This window comes from Leiobunum rupestre, chromosome 3, assembly GCF_980474605.1.
Source record: "Leiobunum rupestre chromosome 3, qqLeiRupe1.1.hap1, whole genome shotgun sequence".
Lineage (NCBI taxonomy): Eukaryota > Metazoa > Arthropoda > Arachnida > Opiliones > Sclerosomatidae > Leiobunum > Leiobunum rupestre.
Window position 1 is genome coordinate 38,432,263 of NC_143386.1, and position 13,408 is coordinate 38,445,670.

The window sequence follows — 13,408 nt, forward strand, 5'->3', positions numbered from 1 at the left end:
AAGGAAACGCGTTGCATAATTTTTGAACGAAACCTAATTACGCGAGTTGGAGTGAAAGAAAGAATGTAAAAGATAAACCAAGAATATACTTCGGGAGAATCCGAGGGGCAGGTTATTTCCATTTTGGGTGCGTCTTAATCATAGTAAAATGATTAAATCAGGGTAATCAAGATTAAAAAATCTAATCACGATTTAAACGAGATTTAATCGATCTAATCACGATTTAAACGAGATTTAATCATTCTAATCACGATTTAATTTTTTAATCAGATTTAATCATTTTAATCACGACTTAATCAATCTAATCGGTCGAATCGAGATTTTATAAGTAAAATCATATGTAACATAATCACTACTAAGTATGCCATAATGAAACCTTGTTCACGGGATATGACGTAAATTACGTCACTTACAATTCCGTGACGAAATACGCGTCATCAACTTTACTGATAGGAAACGGAAGTTAGTGATAATTCCTCGCGCGTTTCTGGCTTTGCCCATGTCTAGTTTAGCTCGTGCCTCGCGATCACAAGATTTCATTTCCATGGTAACCTTTTCAATAGCGCAAGGATTATTTGCATTTTTGGGTCCGCTTAATGTATGTTCCGCGTGAAACAAGGTCTCATTGAATTTTTTTCAATGGAAATGTTAAACAGAGGCATACTTATGAGTAAATATGTTACATATGGTAAAATCAAAACTAAAGTACGATAATTTAATATTAATTATTAAAATTGATAGTTCTATCGCAATTGTGTTTGATTGAAATGATTGGAAAAATAACTTATCACATTTTATTTAAAACATCCGAAAACATCACAGCTTTGTAACAAGTTATCAGTTTTGTAACTTTTTTCTTTTGGATTTTTTAAGATCACATTTCTTCAGAGATTTAAGGAAACATTTTACATTATCGTTTAATCCGAGTGAAAATCGCGATACGAGATCGCGGTAAATACAAAATAATAAATCTAATAACATATTAAATTATTCTTATCCGCTGGTTCTAATTACGCACAATTATAATCATTCAAATCACCAATATAATCATTCTGATTCTCATAATCTCTTTCTAATTTCTGTTCGCGATTAAATCATACTAATCACTATTTAATCATTTCAATCAGGATTTAATCATTTTAATCATGATTAAATCAGATTTAAACATTCTAATCATTATTAAACGTGATTTAATCAACATAATCGTAATTAAATTGAATTTAATAAAAATAATCACGATTAAATCGGATTTAATCTTTCGAGGGGTGCGTCGTTAATCAAGGAAGTGACCTGCCCCTTTAATTTTTATCATTTTAGCCTAATTTTCCGCCTATCTATCGGATATTTCGGCTAAGCGGAAGTCTCGCATATTTTAGACACTAGAGGGCTCTGAGAAAACATCTTATAAATCTAATAACATATTAAATTATTCTTATCCGCTGGTTCTAATTACGCACAATTATAATCATTCAAATCACCAATATAATCATTCTGATTCTCATAATCTCTTTCTAATTTCTGTTCGCGATTAAATCATACTAATCACTATTTAATCATTTCAATCAGGATTTAATCATTTTAATCATGATTAAATCAGATTTAAACATTCTAATCATTATTAAACGTGATTTAATCAACATAATCGTAATTAAATTGAATTTAATAAAAATAATCACGATTAAATCGGATTTAATCTTTCGAGGGGTGCGTCGTTAATCAAGGAAGTGACCTGCCCCTTTAATTTTTATCATTTTAGCCTAATTTTCCGCCTATCTATCGGATATTTCGGCTAAGCGGAAGTCTCGCATATTTTAGACACTAGAGGGCTCTGAGAAAACATCTTGATTACGCAATAACTATGAAAATCAGTTTGGTTGTAAATCTCGTTAATTGTCATACTTATTGTTATTATGTTACTTATGGTTTATTCATCCCCCGTTCTCCTGGGGTGGGGGGGGGTTAAATTAGACCATAATGCCCACGGATGTACACATTCTAGTCATTCTTGGTTAAAGTTTTACCACGAACTTGAAAATGCTTCGAAAGCACTGACAAGTTAGCTTGTTGAAACGTATGCAAAACAATATTAGAATACTAGACTTCGGTACGTAAAGTCAGATGCTTAACCTCTATTAACTCGTTACTAAGCGGACTGGTTCGATTATGGCCTTGAAAAGTAAATTGCGGAAATGGAAATAAGACTCCCGTCAAATACATTTAATGCTAATGGGAGTATTGAATAAATACACTTACATTGGGACCACTTAAATCTACGATATCGTTATCACAAATATGTATAAATCTCTGAACTCTACACTTTAAAAGTATGAGTCATTTTGGTTTATTAACGACAACCAATCGGAGTTTACCAAGAATTGAAAGTTTTGGTTTTCGCGTCAAGTACGTTAAGCTTGGTTTCCACCAGCGCGCGTCAAAAAGCGACACTCAGCTTTGAAACGTGCATATGTTCTTACGCGCGACAAAAAATTAACATTATGACGCGCTCTTACGCGCGTTGGTGGAAACCAAGCTTAGGCGTCAAGCGTTAAACCGAGACTTTCGTTTCAGGTAAGGAAAGTGAAACCTCAGTCTGGTCTGAAGTGAAACGTACATTTTTCAATTTTGAATTGCTACTCAAATTTCTAGTAGATTCCAAGGGCGCATTTATGGGGGGGGGTTCAAACCCCTCCCACCCGTCATCAGCATTTCGGGGGGGGGGGTGTCTAATAAAAATCAGTGAAACCACCCCCCCCTGGACATTTTTCCCTCAAAACCCCCCCTGAACTGGATACGCCCTTGGTGGATTCGTCCATGATTTATGGCTGTGGCTATCAACGGCCATTGGAAAGTCCCCATAGGTAGTTTGTAAATATAAGATTAAGAAAAATCAGCAGATACATCAACGATAGTCAAAAGAAAGAATTAAGCAGTTCGAAAAAAACTTACCAACAATAATCCTTTTCCAAGGACAATTTTGTATGCAATGCCAGTCTATCAGAAATATATTATTACGATTGATAGTTGTATTTAATCTTGAAAATTAGAGGTAAATTTACCTTTTTTCTTTCCAAATATCGACGTTGTTTACATTCTGCAATGACGTCATAGAGCACAGCTGTTTGCCATAAAGGGAGTTTAGTTTCTTAGATGGCCGTTTGTGGCGCCACGTGTTTTCTTCCCTATAACGCAAAGCTCGCGAAGGGGGATAGCATCGCGGAACAAACCCTCAGATTTGATTGGGCCTCTACTTATTTTCTATCACTATAGTACTAAATTAATTGGCACCGTTCCAGGCTACCATCGTACGAAAACGGTAAATTCCCGCTTGTCGCCGAAGAGGGGAGGGAAGTAAACTTTAGACCGCCCATCTTTGAAATCAGACGATACGAACGTCAAAAGCAGAGTAGGCCTGAACCAAAGTAAAACTAAAATTATTTAGCTCCGCCGTTTTTCGATTGTCTGAATGTTAAAAAATGGCAGCTTCTAAAGTGGTTAATCCAAACCATCTAAACGATTGCCATTTCTTTTTCAACTCATCTTGCTCAAAGGTAAGAGACACTTTTATGAAATCGGCCCGCAATTAAGGCTGTTCCTTTCGACTGTTAATAGGGCGATGATTGCGAATTTCGCCATAGTTTTCCGGCATTGGTGAACGAAAAAGTCTGCTCCAAGTGGAGACTTGGACTTTGCAAAAATGTTTCTTGTCGTTACCGACACTGTCACGTGATTGTAAGTTATGAGTATGACGCGTTAACTTATAATCTGACCACGACATGATCCTAACCGGACTTGTTAATACTGGATGTGGTAGGTGAGAAGGGGTGCAATTAAATGCCATTTTGAAAAAACCAGCGAAGGCTGTCAAAAAATTCACTGTCCTTTTCAACACGATGAAGCTCCTGATGTTCGTGTGCAGAAAATGCTACAGTTACCCGTTGACCAACGTAAGTTGTTTCCATATTCGTATTCATTATATTATCATAAGTCTATAAAATTGTTAGTGTCTTTGGAAATAATTTACCAAGTGCTATTAAAATATTTACGTCATCACTGAAAGAATATGGTTCCCTAGGCGTTGTCAAAGGCTAAGAAGCCTCTAGTCGATTTGAAATACGTCATTCGTTCGTAACTTTGGCTTCACAACGAACGGCGACCGAATGACGTATTTTAAATTGACTAGAGGGTCTCTTGAAAGTCCCTTTAAAAGTGTCAATCTAGGGTTCTCTGGGGTTATGACATTTAACCTTTAATCTCAAATCACTTACAAAACGGCTCTCTCCCGATAAATAAACTGCCTGTAACCAGTTCCCATCTGCATATATGGGCGCAGACTTGGGCTAGGTGTAGCGGTTATAGGCGCCACAAGAGCTAGTCGGGATAAAAAATTAAAAATGTTGTCCCAAAATGACTGCCTGTCAGCGTTGCCAGTATCTGAAACTTAAATTATCGATCTCAGACAAAAATATCGTATGCCTGAAAATTTGTGAAATCGAAATTTTTAATAACACTTAAAGTTTGACCGATTGAAAACTTATGTTTAAAAATCGCAGTTTTAAATGGTTTTCAGCCAACAAAAAAATTATCGTACGCGTGAGCTAAATTATCGAAAAATGCGTCCTATATAGTACGCCATTGAAAATATCGTATGCCCCAAAAATTATCTCAAAATTATCGACGTGTACGATAATTATCGTACGTTGCCTGTAGCCATATTTGTAGAGAAGCAAACGATTTTATCAATTTTACGAAGGAGTAAACAGAGTAGCCCTAAATTCCTGGAACAGCCGAACAGGCGAATAGTTCGTTTTAGGGTTAAACAAGTCAGCCACATCGATGAGGTGAAATTAATTTTTCTCTGAGCCTTGGGGCGTGTCAAAAGGGTTAAGCATAGTGCCAAACGTAACCACCCTTAAATATTCAAAGTTTAGGCCCCGTATCTCAAATCCAATACACTCTTTTTCTCAGTCTTTTCGACCCCTCTTTTTGGCCGCCCGCTAGTCGGCCATTACCTGTAACCACCGGTGGGGGGTCTAGGCTCGGGTCTTTGGTCCCAGGATATGGAGAATGTGGGTAAAGGGGGGTAAACTCAACATGAACGTGCCCAGCAAAATTCCCAAAAAAAGAGTGTATAGTAGCTAATAAGAAAATTCGCGTACGCTCAATAAGCCTCGGCGCGTGTTAAAAGGGTGAAGCTGCATAGCGTCAGACTTCAGCTTCTTTATCTGTATTCTAAGTTTGGGTCCCGTATCTCGAATCTTATACAAACTAATCTATTAATAAAGGGAGATTTTTGGGAATTTTCGTACTCTGCGAAAATCAATGCTAAAAATCGGAAAAGGGGGGCTGCTGCGCCCCCTGTTTACCTTGCAGAGCTTACACGTGCACACAGTGTAGAGGTATATGCAGTGGCGCCGCCAGGATTTTTTCCTACGTAGGCACTACAATTTGGGGCCCCTCTGGCCCACCAATTTTTAGTATATTTACTTAAACCATAAGTAACATAATAAACATAAGTATGAAACTACCTATTTACCTTATGCAGTTTTTTTAATAATGGTCTGTTTCGCCATTGATAAACTAAATTATTACGTGACTAAAGACTAACTCTCGGCGAATTCCTCTTAGTCTTTGGAAATCGCCGGCCGAGTGATACAGCCAAGGCTCATTAAAAATTTAAATGCTTTCAAAAATGTAAATAACGCTTACTTTGTGAGAAAATATGTATGCATTATTATATCAGAAGATAAAAATAACAATTATAAACATTAGCTAGTTATTTTCGCTGGTATGAATAACCATCTGAAACTATACTACTATTATAACTAACAAAGTTACTTTGTCAACTTCTATACAGGTTGATTCAATAGTCAGTACAGAAATTTCTGGTGGTTGTAGGGGATGAGCTGAGAAGTATACAGGTTTTTGTCGCGTTTATCTGCGACGAGTTTAAAGGGCGCTAGAAGGCTTCAAAGTTTGACCTACTACCCCCTGGAAGTAGGTTGCTGTAAGCACGCACCCACGAAGCAGGAAAAAACTATTTCAGGGCTTGTATAGTTAAAATATCACGCCCCTGAAATAGTTTTTTCCTGCTTCGTGGGTGCGTGCTTACGGCAGCCTACTTCCAGGGGGTAGTAGACTGTTAACAAAATTTTTAGAGTAAGTGAGTCACCCTTTTTTTTCAATTTGAAAAAATACACTACATGTCTACATCTCTGCCACGGACGGTCATTTCAAAATAGTCGTCAAAATATAGCGAAGAGAACTAAATACAACCCTTAAATCTAGTCACAAGATAGCTTGTTGTTTTGTATTTTTTTCTCTGTCGCACCTGTGCGATTTCGTGTTTCGTCTAGCCAGGTGCGTAACTCCCCCTCAGTGGGAGGAGAAGTGACGGCCGCGTAAGGCACCCATTTGCGTTTTTGCTTACGCGCTTACCTCCTGGTATTATACAATGGGTATTATCCTTTTTAAATAGAGTAAATATAAACCCATAAAATATGTGCATTAGTTGATAGTCACAACGGCTACGGAAAATTTACCAATATGAAAATATAAGGCCCCCTTGTTTTAATAAATTTGGGGCCCCCTCTAATTTTTCACGTAGGCACGTGCCTACTCGTGCCTATTGCTGGCGGCGCCACTGGGTATAGCAGTTATTAAGATTAAAAAAGGATCGAAATTTAAAAGTCAAACGGATCCAAAATAGTCTTAGTCGATAATAGAGTAGTGTCAGTGCTACATCACGCATGCTTTTTCCTAAATAGAAAAAAACGCGCCTACAATGACGGCCATGGCCAAAGCAAAGTTTAGTAAAATATTTTCGGCGGTGTAATCGTCGGCCATTTTCGGTATGGAGATACAGGCCGGAAGGTAGGCAAGGCTGCCAGATTTCGATAGCCCGAAAACTGCCAACTCTCTCAAATGTTTTCGTTTTCAAATCGAAAAAATTGCGGCGTAGCTATCGACTAAGACTATTATTATAAGACTGCGTATTTTTAAAAAATAATTTAAGTGGGGGTCGGATGAATGGGGCTGACAAATCGCCGCTAACTACTGGTTACCCGCGGAACTTGGTTCATTATTCCTGGAGAAAACGTCGTTGTTATGTCACTCCATTAAAAAGATATGGAAGGTGTTGCAAATGCGGACGCCGTCTACAACAACAACAACAACACCACACAACCTTCCATCGAAAACAATAGTTCCACTCGATATATATATAACAGGCGAAAAGAACCTAGTTACGGCTTTATGGGGACCCGAATTTTTTTTCCCTGCCTATTTTAGGGGCAATTTTACCAGTTTTCGCCGCCGTTTTCACCACAATTTCCCCCCATAGATTTACCTTAAAGGGGAACGGCCAAGCTTTTCCAAATATGGCCTTATTTCCATATCAAAAGAGTAACAAGACGTTCAATATACTAACACGTACCTTTTTTTGTCGAAAAAATAGCTTTTGGCCCAAAAAGTTGAAACGAAAAATAACGCCAGGTGTTTGAGTTTGAATTTTCGCCGCCATCTTAGGGGCTGTCGCCAGCGCCCCTAACCCCGTATGAGCGATTTGCGAACTATCTGAACTTTTAAAATCGCGCAGTTTAGGTATAGGTCTCTTATAACTGGAACGCGCCGCGCGTGCAAATCAAATTTTTTGCGTCTTTAGCAGCGTGCGCTTTTACGTTGTTTTTCTGTCTGGTGTCGCGGCGGACGCGCGCTTTTCGATTTCCCGAAATTTCTTTATTTTATTGAAAATTAACCACTCAATATTTTTTGGTGCGGTTTTCACCATAAATTTTAGTTTTTAATGGGCTATAGGGCCATGGACTAATTAATGTATACACAGGGACGGTCCGCACAACGCCACTCTCTCATAAAATCGGCGACTAAGTCTTGTTAATGCTGTTCCCTCTTTTCCTCCCCCCTTAAGCAAAGTTAGCCGAGTCAAAACGTCATCAAACGGAAAAACGATGCTGCCCTCTATCTGCAAGTCTTGGAGTCTATCGATGTTGGCGTCTGCTTATGATTTGAAAAACAAACGGTTTTTTCGTTCATTTGAATAAGGTGTATGATTTAGGAGCTTTAATTTATTTAAGTAGTTTTACAAATTAATTATGAGGAAAAAGCTGTGTGTTTACCCTTCGTGTAAAAGTGATTCGAAGTATTGTCATAAAGAACACACGAAAGATTTCTTTATACCTTTCCTGTTCATCTTTTTCTAAGCCTTGTCCAAAAAAATCTTTGATTTACCATTATCGGAATCACTTAAATCCACTTTTTTAATCTTCTTTTTGTCTGGAGAAATTGAGAATAACGTCTCGAATGTATTGGCCGAAAAATTAATATCAATCAATTTAATTGTTAATATAAATGAATTTATTTACCAAACGCACGTGGAGCTTACAACATCGCCGGCAAGGCGACTGCTTTTTTTTTAGTTCCCTTAAACCTTTCCTCCCGTTTCCATCCCCCTTGACTCAGTTTGTCGTTAGTTCGCACAATCGCCGCTCGAGGGCACATTTAGCAATCGCTAGCCGCTAAATTTCCTATGCGGACCGTCCCTGTGTATACATTAATTAGTCCATGATAGGGCTATCTAACTGGTTAAAGCTTGACCGTTCCCCTTTAATTTCCTTTATTGATACTGCATATGTTTCTTCTCTTTATTTTCAATCTTAGATTTAGGCAATATATTTATTTTTTACAAAAGGTAACTATTTTATCTCTGACAAAACCAATTTTTTCGTCGGGGTTTTTTTTAAAGTCGGGTTTTCCAAATCCAATAAAAAATTAATAAACGGCCGAGCGAGCGCTTAGCCTACAACCAAAACGGAGAAGGACGGGGCAAGCCAGCAGCCTCATCTCTCGGCGACGTCTCTCACTAGAACCATGGATTAAATAACCTGACAGGGATAGTTCTCTGTAATACATTTTACTATACTACGAGTTGAAGATGTTGGTTTCAAACGAGGCTGCCAGATATTTTCGCCGTCCCCTCAATTTTACCCCCTTTACCGATACAAATCCGGAACAAGATTTTTTGATACGTTGCCATCTCGCGGCGGCTTTTGGCGAATTTAATATTTTTCCAACGGTTTGTTTTATTACGTTTGAAATTGAAATATTCAATCGTGGTCAGTACCTCAGTGGCTCTGGAGCTTCCTGGTTAAATGTGAGAAATAATAAGTACTGTAAGCGACCTTTTTCATATTGTTTTTAAGCCATTTATGTATATCACCTAATTTTTCGTTAAATTGTTTATAGGCTTTCAAACTGTAAACAAGTTTTCAATAGATAGGCCTTGGCCTACAAAAATAATAATTTCATCAATCGCGATTGCACCCCCTTTGCAATTTCCCCCCCGTGTATCGGTAAAATCGAGACTTCCGGTCGTTGACAATTCTGGCCACCAGGGTACGTCTGGAGCAAATATTGTACCCCAGAAAACTATCCCTGTAAGGTTATTTAATCCATGCTAGAACTTAGAAGGTACAAAGGTCGCGTCACACTCGCCTGTCGTTCGCCGTGATTTCGTTTTTGGTCTTACCAGAAGTTAATAATATTGTTCCATAAGATCGTCACTTTGGAAAATATTTTACTGAGAGCTAGTAACCAAGTGACGTCATCACAAGAAGAAAATATCCCCCTAGCGAGTAGCTGTCAAGGCTACGTGTGGCGCGTTAGCAAGCGGACGCAAAACGGCGAAGAATAGAAAGTGTCACACTTATGAAACAATATTATACACTTATGGATTTATTTTTACTTTTAAATAGTCGGCCGCTGAAGTGATGCGACTACCTCGTCATTTTTGTAATTAGAAATCGCTTAAAAGTGAAAATTCCAAAAAACCCCGACCCGACCCGGTTTTTCGGGGTTTTTCCTGTCCCCGACCCCGAGTCAAATGTCACCCCGTACTATCACTAACCAGCCGTTAGAGGCGCCACTAGTAGCACTGCTGAAGCGCGGGGAAAATTTTGACCAGCGTCTGCTATTGTATGCAAGTTGAGTAATTGAACACGCCAGTCTATTTATATATAGTCTTTGGACAAAACATTGAATGGGTTGCCATTGGGGGCACAGTAGAGGGACTACAGAGACGAGGATTTTTTAGTTTTTCTGACTGAAAATATTTACACCGCAAATTTCGCCATTTTCAATGGTTTGCGCCGCTTTTAAATTTTCTGGTGCTTACCAAGTGGAAACACTGGCATGGACCGAGAATGTTATACAGTTTATACACTCTTTTTCGCGCCTTTATTTGACCTCTGTCCTCAGCGGGGAGTCGAGCATCCATTCTTTGGAATGGGCTGAAAGGGGGAAAACCAAACATGGACGCGCCCAGGAAAATACCGCGAAAAAGAGTGTATACCTTGTTTGCACTACCCTGGAGGCGGGGAGGGTCAACTCAGCATTTGGACGGAACAACCCTTTCCTTACTTCCGCCTGTATATATTTTTAAGTGAAAATCATTGATTTTGTGGGATTTTTGACCTGAAAAATTTTGCTTTAAATTATTTGAGAAAAAGCACTATTTCCAAAAAAATATATAAATTTTACCTAAAAATTTGTGTATTTTATATCGCCTTAAGATTTTTGTATTTTATAAAAAAAAATTAATATAATTTATTATTCCGCGCTAGCCTACGAAAGTAGAAAATATTTTATGTTTCCCGCTGAGATTTGGGAAGGGGCGAGGCTAAAAACGTTTTGGGGGTTTGGCTGAAAATTTGGTAACTGGACTCTTCAAACAATGGCAACACTGTCTGGGATTTCATCTCACTTTATTGTAGGTAGCTCGCAACGCACAGTAGTTTAAAAATTAATTAGTAGGAAATGTGTAATGGCCTGAATTGCTATAAATAAGCTCGTTATAGTTTCAATTTCTACTTCATTAGCCATGTTCGAAGAAAGAAAATTTTGCTAATAGTGCCTTGGCAGCATGACGTAGATAATTCGTAACCCAACTTCTTTCCAGTTGCAAAGAAAAGGCATACCAGCATGGCGGCCAAAGCCAAAAGTACGGCGTGACGTCATACTGCCAAAGTCCCTATCGTATATTCTTTGTGAAACAAGATTATTCGTAACCTGCTCATGGGTGTGGCCTATTTTCATAACAAATTTGTGTCTTCCATAACATAAGTAGGTCTGCCACGGTACCTGGAATTCCTGGAAAAGTCAGGGAATTTTAAAAATTAGTCTAGGGAATTTAATTTCGGTTGCAAATCGAGGGCTGACCACTATCCGTAATCGGTGTTCGAGCCTGTAGCTTTGACTGCACTAAAGTGATTACGTAATCGATTACAGATTTAGGTTACCAAAGGCTGTACTCGCTGTAATCGGTGTACAGAATATTAAGAAGGGGTTAGCCCCTCGTTGCAAATACGAAACCTTTACTCAAATATAGGTTAAAAAATACAAAATCTTGGCACAAAATAAGTCGGGGAAAATCTACGGAGATGGTCAGGGAAAACAATGAAAAGTCAGGGAATTAGATTGTGAAAAAACTGTGGCAACCCTGCATAAGACACCCAGTGACCCATAGTGGTCACGTGGTTATACATTGGGGATGGAATGAAGTTCAAAAGTGGTGGAGTGGTTAGCACTGTCGCCTCGCAGCCATAGGAGTCTGGTTCGATTCCAGCGTGTGGCACCGGGTGAAAACTTGGAACTCCTGCGTAGAGTTTTCAAATTCTCTAACCACTCGTGTGGCATGAAGGACTTGCTGGCCACTAGTTTAAAGCATTAAAAGTCACTCTGCGAACTCGGTGTACACTGCCGTACCTTTGACAGTGCTAAAGGGAACTCTCGAACTCTTGAAAATATGTACCTTTAACAGTGCTAAATGCACGAACTCGGTGTACAGGTTATCAGAGACTGTCTTACCCCTCGGAGAATAATCAGCACCCACCTTAGGCCAAAGTCATCAAGCGACTTTTAAAGCCATTAATTCAGGTGGCCGGGTTACAACGCGTAGGAGGGTGGTAGCAAGCCAGTGTTGTTCCAGGCGGTACATTTGTACTTTTTTAATACCTTTTTGATTTTGAAGTACATAAATACATTTTGAAATTTTTAATACGTATTTAGTACATTTTGTAAATTAATGATACAAAAGTAAAATTTTAGATACGTAGTTAGTACATTGTGAAAATATGTGAAACAAAAATAGATGGCGACATTCCGCTCATAGCTCCGAGTCCGACTTACTGGAATACTGGTTTTCAAAGGCAGCTGCGTTTTAAAGGCAGTTAAAATTTCGGACTTTTGACACGTCAGTAGCAATAGGGGGGGGGGGTTCAACCCCTTTTGCAGACAAAAATGCCGGAAATGAAGTGTCTTTTTAGTAATAACGTTTTCAAATTTCCCGCGCTTTTTGGTAATAAAACTTATAGATGGCGCGCGCCACTCATCTTATAAACGAAAAGTACATTTTATCCTCCAAAAGTACATTTTGACCTAGGTGGAAAGTACATTCCTAAATCGCGCCGGAACAACACTGTAGCAAGCCCTTCACGCCACGCGAGCCAACAGCTCCCTACACTAATTATTACCGTTAACCTCCACAAGTTTAATGGAAGGGGAAACCCCTTTAACCAGTGGGGAGAGAACTTGCGAACACAACGCGGAAGGAGTTGTTCCGAGAGATAAATTAGGCCATCTAGTTGGCTTCGTGGTCTCGGTAAATATTTCAAAGATAGGGCTGACTTTCTTTTGCAGGTATCTTTCCGGTGACTATAGTTAAACAAGAAATCATTCAAAAACAGAAAGAAGTGAAGCGCAAGGCCATGAACGAACGCGAAGAACGGGCCAAGAGTCTGAGCCGAGACCTGCTCCATTTGAGCTTGAGTCACGCTAGAGCGGGATCCCCTACCACCTTACCCGAGTCGCCCTTGGAACCGAAGTTCGAAGGTAAAGCTCGTAAACGCTATTCAGTCAGCGATAACTTGAAGAAGAACAAAGGTTGAAAGCCCTATTTTTGATAGCCAACAAACTTTGGCTTTAGGTATTTCTTCCACGACACTTTTTGAATATTTTTTCAAACCTTTTTAATATTCATAATATTAAAAAAAAATATATATAAAAATATAAACAAAAACAAGATCTAGTTTTAATATCAATTGTTTCACAACCAGCCGTCTTTGTAAAAATCGGCGTTAAATTTTATGAATTTTATAAGCAATTCTTGCTCATATTTGCTAACGAAAGAGTATTTCGATTTCAATACTAATTGTTTCACAGCCGTCTTTGTAAAACTCGGCTCTAAATCATAAATTTGTAACCAATTTAAAAGTAAATAAATTGGGAATAATAAAAATTGCGTACTTACTTTCTACACCTCATCTTATACACAAATAAATGAAATTCAATCATTTTAAGGGTTTAAAATTAATTCATTATTGTTTATCTATAATTTAAA

The 13,408-nt window shown here is 38.5% G+C and overlaps 1 protein-coding gene across 1 annotated transcript; it reads left to right on the plus strand.

Annotated features, from left to right (window-relative positions):
* Positions 1–3,336: 3,336 nt before the first annotated feature.
* Positions 3,337–13,225, plus strand: LOC149951706 (zinc finger CCCH domain-containing protein 11A-like). Its single transcript, XM_090170103.1, has 4 exons — positions 3,337–3,548; positions 3,610–3,729; positions 3,812–3,944; positions 12,709–13,225. Exons 1-4 carry the CDS (start codon positions 3,474–3,476, stop codon positions 12,954–12,956), a joined length of 576 nt encoding a protein of 191 aa, XP_090026229.1. The 5' UTR covers positions 3,337–3,473; the 3' UTR covers positions 12,957–13,225.
* Positions 13,226–13,408: the final 183 nt, after the last annotated feature.